This window comes from Vanessa atalanta, chromosome 5 (genome assembly GCF_905147765.1).
Source record: "Vanessa atalanta chromosome 5, ilVanAtal1.2, whole genome shotgun sequence".
NCBI classification, from domain to species: domain Eukaryota; kingdom Metazoa; phylum Arthropoda; class Insecta; order Lepidoptera; family Nymphalidae; genus Vanessa; species Vanessa atalanta.
Genome location: NC_061875.1, coordinates 9,529,339 through 9,541,995, shown reverse-complemented (window position 1 = coordinate 9,541,995; position 12,657 = coordinate 9,529,339). Strand labels below are relative to the sequence as shown.

The 12,657-nt window shown below is 31.9% G+C and overlaps 3 protein-coding genes across 3 annotated transcripts; 1 reads left to right on the top strand and 2 right to left on the bottom strand.

The window, feature by feature from the left end:
• The first annotated feature begins 2,976 nt into the window (after positions 1–2,976).
• Positions 2,977–4,279, top strand: LOC125064407 (cuticle protein 21-like). The gene is made up of 4 exons (XM_047671398.1): positions 2,977–2,994; positions 3,307–3,537; positions 3,632–3,805; positions 4,107–4,279. Exons 1-4 carry the CDS (start codon positions 2,977–2,979, stop codon positions 4,197–4,199), a joined length of 516 nt encoding a protein of 171 aa, XP_047527354.1. The 3' UTR covers positions 4,200–4,279.
• Positions 4,280–4,378: 99 nt separating this feature from the next.
• Positions 4,379–12,139, bottom strand: LOC125064406 (stomatin-like protein 3). Its single transcript, XM_047671397.1, has 11 exons — positions 12,003–12,139; positions 11,341–11,438; positions 10,003–10,164; positions 9,071–9,236; positions 8,416–8,563; positions 7,748–7,839; positions 7,511–7,666; positions 7,341–7,438; positions 6,331–6,492; positions 5,637–5,802; positions 4,379–4,480 (listed from the first exon to the last, which is right to left on the bottom strand). Exons 6-11 carry the CDS (start codon positions 7,811–7,813, stop codon positions 4,379–4,381), a joined length of 750 nt encoding a protein of 249 aa, XP_047527353.1. The 5' UTR covers positions 7,814–7,839; positions 8,416–8,563; positions 9,071–9,236; positions 10,003–10,164; positions 11,341–11,438; positions 12,003–12,139.
• Positions 9,065–10,852, bottom strand: LOC125064405 (stomatin-2-like). The gene is made up of 3 exons (XM_047671395.1): positions 10,794–10,852; positions 10,003–10,164; positions 9,065–9,236 (listed from the first exon to the last, which is right to left on the bottom strand). Exons 1-3 carry the CDS (start codon positions 10,850–10,852, stop codon positions 9,065–9,067), a joined length of 393 nt encoding a protein of 130 aa, XP_047527351.1.
• Positions 12,140–12,657: the final 518 nt, after the last annotated feature.

Below are 12,657 nucleotides of genomic sequence, written 5' to 3'. Positions count from 1 at the left end.
TTTCCAATTCGGAAATTTGAAGACTAAATATGACATGACATCATGTTTCTTATCAAACCGGTAAAGATTATCATCACTAACCATAGAGACTAGAGTACATAGACAGTTGGTACTACATTTTGCCTCGTAGTGTAACGGATAAATAACTCAATCTGAATAATAAAAAAAACCTAAAACGATTTCGCGAATGTGGCAATATTTGTCTACAACTATTTGTCCTATTCAAAAATGATTCTTATAAAAGTTGAAGGAAATTTTATTATTTATAATTTTTTTGACTGCCTCATTAGTTTCGTGGCTGAATATTATAACGCCGCAGATGCTGATATAATGGGATCAAACGCCTATTCAGGTCGAAAAAAAGTGATTGGCTTTTTTAGTCGAAAATTTACACAAGCAGCCCAGAGAAATCGGGATTTGGAAGTATACACTATCGTACCTTGGAAAGCACGTAAAGGCGTGGTCCTGCTCCCAAGCTCTTTCCGGTCATATCGGATTTGCCATCGAATCGGATTATGAGAGTGGGGGATAGAGGGTGCGTCTATGTTTGCGCTCACACACTGAGGGTACCTCTGTGTGGGAGCGCAAAGTTACTCTATCAAATTAGTGTACTAGAATATTTCCTGCGTAGATTGTTAGTCTCTCTTGAGTCTTGAGTTTGATCGCGGTGGCCATCGGCCAATTTGACATTATTATTAGTAACTACATTTAATGTAAATGGCGATGAAAAATATATTTTCGTAAAACATTGTTTATGGTAACGGCGTATATACTAAACTATTTTATTCTACTAAATTTGAACTCTCGTAGACGATTCAGTGTGAGTTAGAAACTACCCAGGACCTCGGACTAGAAGGAAACGTCAATGAAATTAGTATAAGATCAATAACAATACACTGTTATATTTAAAAAACTGTGGAAAATTGAAGAAGAATGCAGTTTTGTTTATATAATTATTTAATTTATGTAACAAGCTGTAATAATGTGTTATACATATTGTTATTACAAATGCAGATCTTAATATAGTTTTACAGTTTTTTAATTTAGTTACAGTTTTTGAGTTATTCTATAACTAAAAATTATGCCAGCTAGACTCAGCGTGACAATTTGGGATAAAACAACGATTGAAAAATCAATGAAATATAAATTAGAATAATTTATATGATTTAAAATTAATACTTAGGCGGTACTGACGATTAAATGATTTTATATTTAATAATTTAGAACACCGTTCGCCAGGTCAATTAAGTTTGTATAAAAATAAAAATGGGTACATCACCAAAGTTCCAGTGGATAATGCTAATATTTAAGGGAACAGGCATGCTATCCTTGGAGTCGCACCAACGGAAATCTAGACACACTCAACTAGTAAACTGCGGCTGTCCACACTTAATATTTCAGCTTTAAATTACTAATCCATGTGGTAGGTATAAAAAAAACCTCCTGGAAATCCTGCTCACTTTAAATAATTCCAACTCCGGAGAATCATTCCAATGGGTCAAAAATCAAATGCTTAAAGGTCAGTAGAAACATGTTGTTAAAAGTTATATCAAACTTCAAAACACCATTATTAATATATTCGTTATAATCAGTATATCGAATTTGAACTTTGAATTCGATGCTAAGCCGATGATATATAAATGGAAAAAGAAAGAAAGAGAAAGTTCTTGAAATTTTGAAAGTTTTAGGGATTGTGGCCATACCGGTGATACCATACTATCACTATCATAATACCTTAAATTGAAAATAAATTATATCCATATTTAAATCAAAGAAATAATTATGGAATAATTAATTTATTTAATAGAAGCCAATTTGTAACTTTCCCTAAAAATAAGAAAAAGACAGCAATACTTAGTATTGTTATGTTCCGGTTTGGGGGATGAGTGAGCCAGTGTTATTACAGTGTTATTATGACATGCGTTAGGTATCAATGGTTGCTAGGCGTTGGTAGGCAGATAAAAGCCCCGGTGCGGTGTTGCATTGTGATAAAATTGGACCTCTGCCCCCACTTTTCATGTAGTTTGCGTTCATTATTAATTTATTTAGATACTATTTAAAAAAACCTGTTTTTTACATAAACTAACTAAAACACAGTTCTCTACAGTTACCATAAGTAACTAATTTCGTAAAATGAGTTCCTTTTTTTACATCTTCTTAACGAGAATTGATAAAGTACAAATAGTTTGGTATTGCTAGCGTGGGAATATAATCTAATTTAATAAATAAGTGTAAGAATGGTTTTTTTTTTATATTTGGTCCCTTGGTGTCCTCAGCTAATGGTGGAGTACCGAATATTCTTACCACTGCAAGGGAGATATAATCATTAGCTACCAAGGCTGGTGGCACATAAACGATGTCAGGAATACAGCGGTTAATTTCTCAGAGCGTTGGTGACCATTCAACATCAGGTGACACATATAAATATATAAAATAAATGATAATATCCTAATAAAAAATATATAGCAATAGGCCGATAGAAAAAATTAAGAAGGAAGTTTTTCTACATGAAAATAATTTAAATGATATAACTAGTTTGAAGATATACACTGGAATATCCTTGGTTATTAATTAAAATAAACTAAGTTTCATAAGACAAAAATGTAATATATATTTACACTTTTATACACATTTTATTACGAAGGGTTATTACAAGATAGTAAAAATTAAACTTAAATTATTTTCTGACAGTAAATCTATAATGAAATTCATGTGGTCAAAGGAATGACGAAAATAAGCCTATTCAAAATGCTTCTATACGCAATAAAGTGTTTATATTGTAATCACACGGCCTACCTTCAGCTAAATATTGAAAAATATTGATTCATAGTTTGCCGCAACCGACAAAATAAGTTCGTGATTACCCTAACTTTCTTAAATAACGCTCTGGGTATAAAACCACAATACCGGTAGAGAAGGCACCAGTCCCGCAGGCAACGGTGCAGACAATCCTAACAGCTGTTAATCACAAACAAAATGTCATTCATATTTAAGGTAACACTTGAAACATTACTTATTGGATATATAACTTATAACATTCTTGTTTTGTAATGGGTATATTTATTTAATGCATTATATTTTAAATTTTAATGCCATAGTATTTATTAATTTTCAATTTTCATTGCCACTTCTTGGGAAATACCTCGCGCCAAATGACCGTGAATGTCACTGTTTTCTCTTGGTGTTAATGTTAACACCAATGAACTTTATACATAATCGCTCGTAAATTGAAAATAAAATATGTATATATTTAGTTTTGCAAATTAATCTTTGATAATAATAATAATCTTTTTGTTTTGTTTCCAGACGTTCACGTTGGTAGCAGTAGCGACAGTCGTTTCTTCGAGTCATGCTCCAGGGGGTTTTTCTTATAATCGTTTTAGCGGTCCAGTTAGTGGAAAGATAACCGAAGTTCAAGTTCCCCCAGCACACGGTATTCCCGCTCAACAACATGCGGATTACGGATATGATCATAAAGCTGGAAAAATTAATCCCGAAACAGCTAAATATGATCGTTTGAAAACAGTTGATTACAAAGTTAGTATCTTTTCGTATATTTAATATTAAGAATGATATAAAAAGTCGTCATTATGTACATGTTTTAATTGTTTATTAAAATAATATGAAACAGGCTAAACCCGATTATCACTTCGCTTATGGAGTCCAAGACCCTCACAGTGGAAATCAACAAGACCATAAGGAATATCGCGACGGAGACGTTGTTCACGGCGAATACTCTCTGGTCGAGCCTGATGGTTCAATTCGTCTCGTACGATACACCGCCGACCCTAAGAACGGTTTCCAGGTATTTGAATTACAGAGATATTGTTGTTTTTGACTTGAACACTCTCTTTTGATTGAAACATTTAATTTAGCGCTGTAAAGTAATTTGATCATACAGAAATTAATATGGGAATATCCCGGGGGAACTCTATCTAATTTAGCAGAACTCGAGGTATTGTGCAGTGTTGTATTGACGTTTATCGGGTGAAGCATCTATTTCACGATAAAAAGGCTGTAGTATGAAATACTTTTACTTTGACCGTTTAAAAAAAACGCTTTTTTGGTTTTGTTTATGTATATTAATATGTTTTTTCTGTTTTCAGGCTGTTGTACATAAGAAGCCCGGTGGTCAACCGAATGCACCAGTTCATTATGCTCAACAGCATCAAAACGAAGATGACTCAGGAGAATATTAGTCATTTAAACTGTATAATAGTTACAATTTGTAAGAGTAGTACTAGATTTTGTTTTAATATTTATTTTGCTGTAAATGTTGGCTAAATAAAAACAATAATATATAAAATCACTGAATTTATTTTTATTTAATTTCATTGTTATATATTTCTTGTATATATTTAACAATAAATTATGTACGTCATTTATTAAATATCTTCTTAAAAGTGTCCACGGAGAAAGGAAAAACAATTGTGTGTGTTTTCTCGCCGGCAATAGTATTCAGTGACTGCAAATATCTGAGCTGAAATTATAATGAAAATGAAGAAAACGCAGGAAACTTTCAATTATGCTAATTTGCCACTTAAGATTTTCGAACGAAACGGAAGGATTTTGGTCATTATTTAAACACTGAAACTGTAATAAACACAAGCCTATTAAATTTCCTATTTTAATTACCAACTGTGATTATTTTAAATCATAATTATATGTATTTTAGTTTTTATGATAACTAACATTACGAACAACTTTTAGTTATATTTAATTGTTGTGCGTTAGCCAGACATGATATGAAAACTGATTTTAGTAATATTTTTTTGAGTACATTATTTCTAAAAATTGTTATGTAATGGCCAAAGGCCTTCTCGCCGCTTTGGAAAAGACGTGTAAGTTAATCCACTAAGATGCTTCAGCACGTGAATTGGTAGTATTGGTGGATTATTCTAGTGAATTTCCTTATTGCAGACTTTTCTAATATTGAAAATATCGACCACATTCTTTTATCATCAGGTTATTTGGTTTGGTCAAACTTGATTTCACGTTAATATCGAATGTAATGTGTACATTTATGAAAACTAAAATGTTATATACATTTTACTTTTCATAAACGTAATAATGAATATAAGTACCTAGAAAGTTAATGTCTATTAAAACAATGAGGTTGTGTAAATATGTTTTGGATATTAATATCAAGTATTGGTCGTTACATATTATTTTAAAAGTTATCAACCACGGAACCACATCTATGTAATTATTTGAATGAAAATGTTGTGACACAAAAATAGATAATACTACACACTAAATAGTACTAACATCTTGCTTGCATTTAAATAAAAGTGAGTTAGTAACGCTTTCATGAATCATAATCAACCGATCATATCATGACTTATTGCATACACGTTATCAAAAAATCCCTTTAGATTCGAGCAAAGCCGCGGGAAGATATTAGTCTTAGTAAATTCATTATGGCTGAGCGTTGTTCTTTGGGGAAATAAACGTTCCTAAACCTTTTTAATAGACCTTACTTTTTAAAGTAATAAAAGATTGATTTTATTGGTTAATTGGAACCACCGTTGTTTGTTTTATTTATAAATGTTTTCCCTATGTCTCTTTTAAAGCAATGAATCCAGTCCAATAACCGTTTTGTGTAACAATACTTTACTCTTTTTTGTTCCACGAACCTGCATGCATATTGGATTGTCCATTAGAATACCCGTAGCTAGTTCAAGGTTCTTGGTCGATTCGATTTCGGCCTTTGCAACAATGATTTTAGCATTTGCCAATCTCGTCGATTCAGCTTCTACCGCCATCGCTTTTTGCAATTGAATGGGCAGACGAATATCTTTACTGAATTATTAAACTTTCTATGAAAATCATTAGTGACTTGTTATATTATTACTTTTTTAAAATTTGACGGACAGTGAATAAGCTACCTGATGGTAAGTTGTCACCACCGCCCATAGACGTTGTCGCTGTAGGAAATATTAAACATTCCTTAAATGGCTGATGTGATGCCAGCCTTTAGAACTAAGTTGTTATGTCTCTTGAGCCTGTGCTTGCCTGATAAGTGGGTGGTACTACACAGACGAACATGCAAAAATCATTTAAATTAAACTTATTTTTTAGTTATGTCAAACGTATGTTTTAAAATTTTTCGTATTAAAATTTGAAACATACATATGTCATTTGTTAAGAGCTTTAAAATGTGTATCTTAAATATCTTATGTAAGTTTGTATGTTATATTAAATATCTAGACTAAGACTACGTTCGTTATTTTAGTAACATACATAAAGGATATTTCTTTAACTATTGAAGCAATTTCTATTGGTTCTGATAAATTATTATGTATAACCGTAAGTTAATATATAAAGTACATTTCAACTCTGACGATCTGGATTCCCCAATCTCTGATTATATGTTTCATGAGTTCAAATACTTGGTGACTCACGGCTGGTCTGTTTGCTAACACTTCTGATAGCTTTCTTGTTCCAAGTGCATTACGAAGTGTTGTTGCAGCTAGGTAGTGGGTTGACAGTCTAAATTTGAATTATATTTTAAGAATTATTTGGGCCAAATGTGCAAAATAGTATTTCATCGTTGGTATGACAAAAAATCTGACGAGATGATGAGATTTTAAACTAATAAAATGTTATTTGCATTAAATTAACAATGTCATGTGCCAGTTTCAATATTAAGTATAATTATAGATATAAATTTACTAATTTAACCTGATCAAATCAAATTTATCGGATTATTCCAATATGAACGCTCCGTTTATATTGATTTATAAAAAACTGATGGTGTATCATTTCACATCATTACATAGTATAAAACAAAATCGCTTCCCGCTGTCTGTCTGTCCCTATGTATGCTTAGATCTATATATATTTGATGCGGTTTTTTTAATAAGTAGTGATTCAAGAGGAAGGTTTATATGTATAACACATGCATAATATAGTAGATAAACACTGATAATTTTAGAGGTTTCTTATGTGATGTCGTAAATAATTTACATTAAACATTTTTTGCGCACTGGCTGGCGGGTCGCTAGTTGTACAATAAAATAAATTAACAACAGCCTGTAAACATTCCACTTTTGTGTAAAAAAATCTGCTTTTTAATATATAACATACTAAGCGTAATTTTCTTCTGTCTGTCTTTGTGTTAATTAGATAGGTATACTACAAGTTCCAGTTTATTTTTCCTCGTTTTTAGGTTACGTCACAATTTTTTCCTTTACTGTCGAGAGTGCGATAAACTTTAAACACGGCTTAACACTTAAAATACTATGTAGTGCATTAAAACTTTAAAAAAGGTTGCAAGTCTAAGTTAAATTCTACATGAAAGTCTATAACTAACATGTACATTGTAAAAACTGATTTACTTGTAATCGGTTACACTTAAAACAGCTAGAACAGGATCTGTTATTTTGTAAAATACAACGGCATCCACAGATACGGTGAGCGAGTCTTTAGTTAGGACCTGAAAGTTAAAAAATATTTTTGATATAAGAAAAAAAATAAAAATAAAATCATGTAAGAAAAAGCAAATCACATCTTGCGGTGGAACAGAATAAACAAATGTTCGCAAATCTATGAATTTGATAGTATCAACACAAGGTAAATAGAAGATAAGGCCTGGACCATATGCGCGATTTTTATGTACTTTGCCATTGCGCAATATTACTGCTCTTTCAAATTGACGGACGACCTAAAACGATTTAAATTGTTAGTGAAGGTTTTATTAACTTCAATAAAATATATATCAATTATAAGCTATTAATAAACAAACCACAAAAATACAGAAGAGAGATAGAGGGAAAGTTAGTATGACAAGAATAATTGATATTAGCACCATAACTTTTTCAATGAGCTTGTCATCTTCTGAAAACATACGTAATTTTGTTAAATATATGCAATTTATAATACTAAGTAGCTTAAGTTGGATTTGTATTATGATATCTATTCGTTGTAGGTATATATATCTTATACGTTTGAAGTATGTAATAATCACTCTCGGGTCAAACCGTCTTGTATGTGTCGTGTTGCCGCTAAGACGCAACGGATAGATCATTTGAGAATGAAAAAAGGATTATGATTTGAATTTAAAATTCAGTAATAAATAAATGACCTTGGGTTTCTTGCATTCGTGGAATTCGTTTTTGTATGTCATTGTTTGGTATTATTTGATCGTCGCAGTTAGGAGAGACACTGTGTGATGGGGACGGTGATTGATTTAAATGATCAGATTTTCTAGCTTTTTCTTTGTTTTTCATGTCCTTTCAATTTGATATTTTGAATTGAATTATATAATGTATTATTTTGTACTATAAAAATATTTCTTCTCTCAGAGCTGATGTTCTCAGTTAAATTGACAACGTCAATAAACTGTCTTAAAATAACACGACGTCATATTTCTAGAATTTACTAACGACTACTAGTAAAGATAATTTAAATTACCGATCTTTTGTGTTCATGCCAAAAATCCAACTGATCAATTTTAATATTTTATTTACTTTTGATGATCAGGAATATCAATAGGGAAAGGAAAAAGTATTGTTGTTTTCTGTTGTGAGGCGATATAGTTGAGCGATTGCAAATATCTTAACTGTAAACATTAATACTATTAGATCGTAAAGATAATTTCAAAAAACTAAACACACGTGATTTGTAATACAAGAATCATGGAATATCTGATGAATTGTCTTAATTTTTTATCGTAGCTGATCCTAGATATGTTATCTACTAGACTTTTAAGTTAGTTATATTTAAATTTATATTTTTTATTTTTTAGTATATTGAAGTTACTTCAATTTTTCCTTTCCTTTTGGACTTATCTAGGTTAAACCCACGATAGTATACATCTTATGCATTGTTTTATGTTCGTGATACAGGTAAAAACTGAGTTGTAAGATAAAAAAGATCAAGTTCCGACTCATGAAATCTACTAATGGAACCAATGAAAATGTAAAAAGATATGATAATAATGGGAATGCCATTATAAATATAGAAAGTTGTAATGGTATCTCATTTTATACTATTATTAAGAAATTAATCTATATCGTAAAATAGGAGTATAATCTACCACAAGCTATATATAATAAAATTTTCATACAAGTATAGTTTGAGGTTTTTGCATAATAATCTTCGAGGCATCTCTAAGGTTTTCTGCTGCTTTTATTTCACCTTCAGCTTCTATGATTTTTGCTTTAGCGATACGCGTACCCTCGGCTTCCGCAGCCAAAGCTTTTTGCAATTCGTATGGTAAGATTACATCTTTTCTGTATAAAGGATGTGGTACATATAAACATGCATATTATACGGTAGGATGTTTAAAATGGAACAGTCAGACACACTTCTTAGATTTTCTTTATTGATTAATTGTGAAATACTATGTAAATTTAACAAATAGCTAATTTCTGATATTAAAATAATAAAAATATTATCAGAAAGTCAGCGGTCTTCCAACACTTTTAAATCAATTATAATATTCAAGGATGAATCTAATAAGACAAAAAAGTTCAGTATCTTTTTTCGCTCTCTTTATCAACCGATCATCTCTTTTTTGTTTGAGAACTATTTTTATTGATGAGCTTCATCAATAAAAAAAAAGAAATAAAATGAACAAATGAAAAAAAGGTATGTTCGATACATGTTTTCTTCAAATCATCATCAATCAAATTTATACTAATACTATAAATGCGAAAGTAATTCTGTTCGTCGTCGCTTCACGCTTAAACCACTGAACCAATTTAGATGAAACTTGGTGTGAAGATAGGTATATTATATATTATTATATATAGTATTGAGTGGGCATAGGCTATTTTTTTAATTCACCACTCGAGGGGGTAAAATTTTGAGCGACGCTTTGTGTGCCAAGTAGGTAAAGTTTTATAAATTTCGCACGGGTAAGCCACAGGTTCAGCTTGTTTTCAATAAATGTCAAATTTCGACCATTGGTTAAATATTAGTTAATATAAACACTTAATTATGATTACAGTGTGAAATCAAGGTTAAGTAAAACTATTAAGGCTGTGAAATTATTACATTTCTACTCGTTCCACTTCGACGCCCCACTCTACTGTTCCATTATCTATTTCTTTACGAACCGCTTGACTGATTGATTCACGGTTTGTCAATAGATCTGACAATGTATATTGACCCAAAATATTTCTTAAAATAGTCACGGCCAATAATTCAGTTGCATGTCTGTAATTATAATTGAATATTAAATATATTATTAATATTCAATTTAATTATATAAAATATATTTTATACAATATTATACATACAATATTACACATTAAAAAACACAATGATCTGAAATATTCACTGTCTACTAGTTCTATGCACTAGTCACTGATTCAAATCCGAGCAAGCAGAACTAAATTGCTTGTTGAGTGTGCTATTTATAATTCACTAATTACCTTTTAGGTTTCGCGCTGATAGAATAAGGTATACGGTTTACGTGTTATAGGCACGTGGCAAATGGGTCAACCGTTGGTGTGCGACAACCAGTCCATACCCATATAGGTGGATATCGCAGGTAATATTTATCTCCTTGTATCACCGTTGCGCCACCAATGGAACTGCACGACCGACGAAGTACCACTCTCTCACTTAAAATTGGCGTAAAGTGGTAGCTTCGCCACCGCCTTTTGTTCGGTATGTGAGAGTCCCGGAGGCCCGAACTCCGTTCCCCACAAAACATGATGTTTGTGCAGAATTTGGTTATATTACCCCAGTAGGGTACTAGCAATTGCGGTGGAGAATCCCTCTCTGGCTATCCTTGCTCAGGACGTACGCCACCTGAACAACCAGCTGGGGTGTGCGTTTACGTCAGAGATGATATCTGCTCTCGTCGCTTTGGCAGCCTTGTAAGGCAGGATCTATCCATTTTCTGTTTGCGTGTAGACTGCGATCATCCGCGTATCTACGCATGTCTCTTTAGGTCCCATAGCCGTAATGCCGAAATCGATCGACTGGTCAAGCACGTCCAACTAGTTCGTCAACTTCATAAATCACTCCATTTGTAAAAACGGTATGAAAATCTGTCCAGCAGTTTTTGACTTTATCACGTTCAGAGGCGGCGGAGAGTTTTTGTTTCATAACATGTAGCCATATCGTGTTCAGTGTAAGTTAAAACACATGAAAACCAAGCAAGCAAGATTGAAATTTTTTAAATTGGTATTCCCTCATTTCAAACATAAAGGTACATAGACATATATCTAGCAAGTAGTTTAGAGCAAAATGCTAAAAAAGTACTAAGTTTTTGTGTGATAACCAGTGACGGGACATTTAAATAAATAGTTATAATAGGGATAAATAGTTTTAAAAAGAGCTTAAATTTTACTATTTTAACAAATAAATTAATGTTACATGTACTTGTGAGACTGGACGTGTAACAAGCAGTTCAACGGTTTCAAAACGTGAAAATACACAACAGCATCTACTGTTACGGTCACCAAATCTTTCGTAAGAATCTGAAAATTTAAATATTTTATTAAAGCACGTACGATAGAGTCGAGATGGTCCAGTTGTAAAAAAACGTAAATCTTAACCAAAGATTGCAGACTCAAACCAGGGCATGTGGTGTTAATTTGGTCGGTGGTGAAGAAGAATGGTGTATGATGTGCTGAAATCAATTCTGCCAAATATGATATCTAACAGCCTGAACTTTTAGTAGCGTGGTGGATTAAGCGTTAAAAACTTTTCCTCGAGACAAAAAGATGGTTTTGTCCAACAATAGGGCAAGTACTGGCTGGCTGGCTGACTGGCTACTATAGCGGTTATATTGTGTTTTATATCCAAATATTTAAAATAAATTTAACTTCTCTAAAAGGTGGGTGAGCCAGGGTAATTAAAGGCACAAGAGATATAGCTTCATAGTATCCAAGGTCACTGATACTGGAAATATAAGAAACTATGATTATTTTAACAGTTCCTACGTCATGGTGATTAGTTTCCATCAGGTAGCCCATTTGCCAGTCCACCTACATATTATACATTTAAAAGTTACTAAGATGAATACATTACACTATAAATACCTCTTGGGGCAGCACATTGAAAGATTGAGTTCGAAGATCAATTATTATAACTGTATCCGTACACGGAATTATCCAAATGATGCCGGGTCCGGCGGGGGAGACACTTCTTACTCGTCCGAAGCGCAATATTACTGCTCTTTTATACTGTTTCACAACCTATTCGTAATTTCATCCCAATGTATACAATTTAGGTTTAGTAACGACAATTTATGTCGCAGTTGCAACGATCACGATTTAATGTCTAAATAGTTATTAATATTTAAAATCATTAAAAAATAGTAAAATTATCTGAATATTAGTCTTTGATCAGATGTGTGAGAAGGGTCTATGTTGGAGAACTCCGTCATAATAATTAATATCCAGTTAAATAAGACTTATAAATTTAATAGTTATAGGTAGTATAAAACTAAATACAAACAATTTACACATTCACATTTTTAATTTTATTTTGTGTATTCATTTGTGACGTGCTAATGTTTTACTGGTTCAAAAGACATTTATTGTATTGCAATAAAAATATGTTTTTCAATTTTTATAACTTAACCTTCCTATATCTAAACACCGATGTACTCTATGCATACAAGTGCGGCCATACACGACATTAATTATTCTAATTATTTATTATTAAATTTACAAAATATACTTTATATGAAGC

Coding starts and splice junctions, on each gene's coding strand:
- LOC125064407 (XM_047671398.1), top strand. Junction 3,538..3,631: donor TGAAAACAGTTGATTACAAA/GTTAGTATCTTT, acceptor AATATGAAACAG/GCTAAACCCGATTATCACTT. Junction 3,806..4,106: donor ACCCTAAGAACGGTTTCCAG/GTATTTGAATTA, acceptor TTCTGTTTTCAG/GCTGTTGTACATAAGAAGCC.
- LOC125064406 (XM_047671397.1), bottom strand. CDS start 7,813: ATGGTGCTAATATCAATTATTCTTGTCATACTAACTTTCCCTCTATCT. Junction 7,439..7,510: donor ATTCTGTTCCACCGCAAGAT/GTGATTTGCTTT, acceptor TTTAACTTTCAG/GTCCTAACTAAAGACTCGCT. Junction 6,493..7,340: donor TTAAGTGTAACCGATTACAA/GTAAATCAGTTT, acceptor ATTCAAATTTAG/ACTGTCAACCCACTACCTAG.
- LOC125064405 (XM_047671395.1), bottom strand. CDS start 10,852: ATGGATAGATCCTGCCTTACAAGGCTGCCAAAGCGACGAGAGCAGATA. Junction 10,165..10,793: donor GAGCAGATATCATCTCTGAC/GTAAACGCACAC, acceptor TTATAATTACAG/ACATGCAACTGAATTATTGG. Junction 9,237..10,002: donor GAAGTGGAACGAGTAGAAAT/GTAATAATTTCA, acceptor TCCTTTATACAG/AAAAGATGTAATCTTACCAT.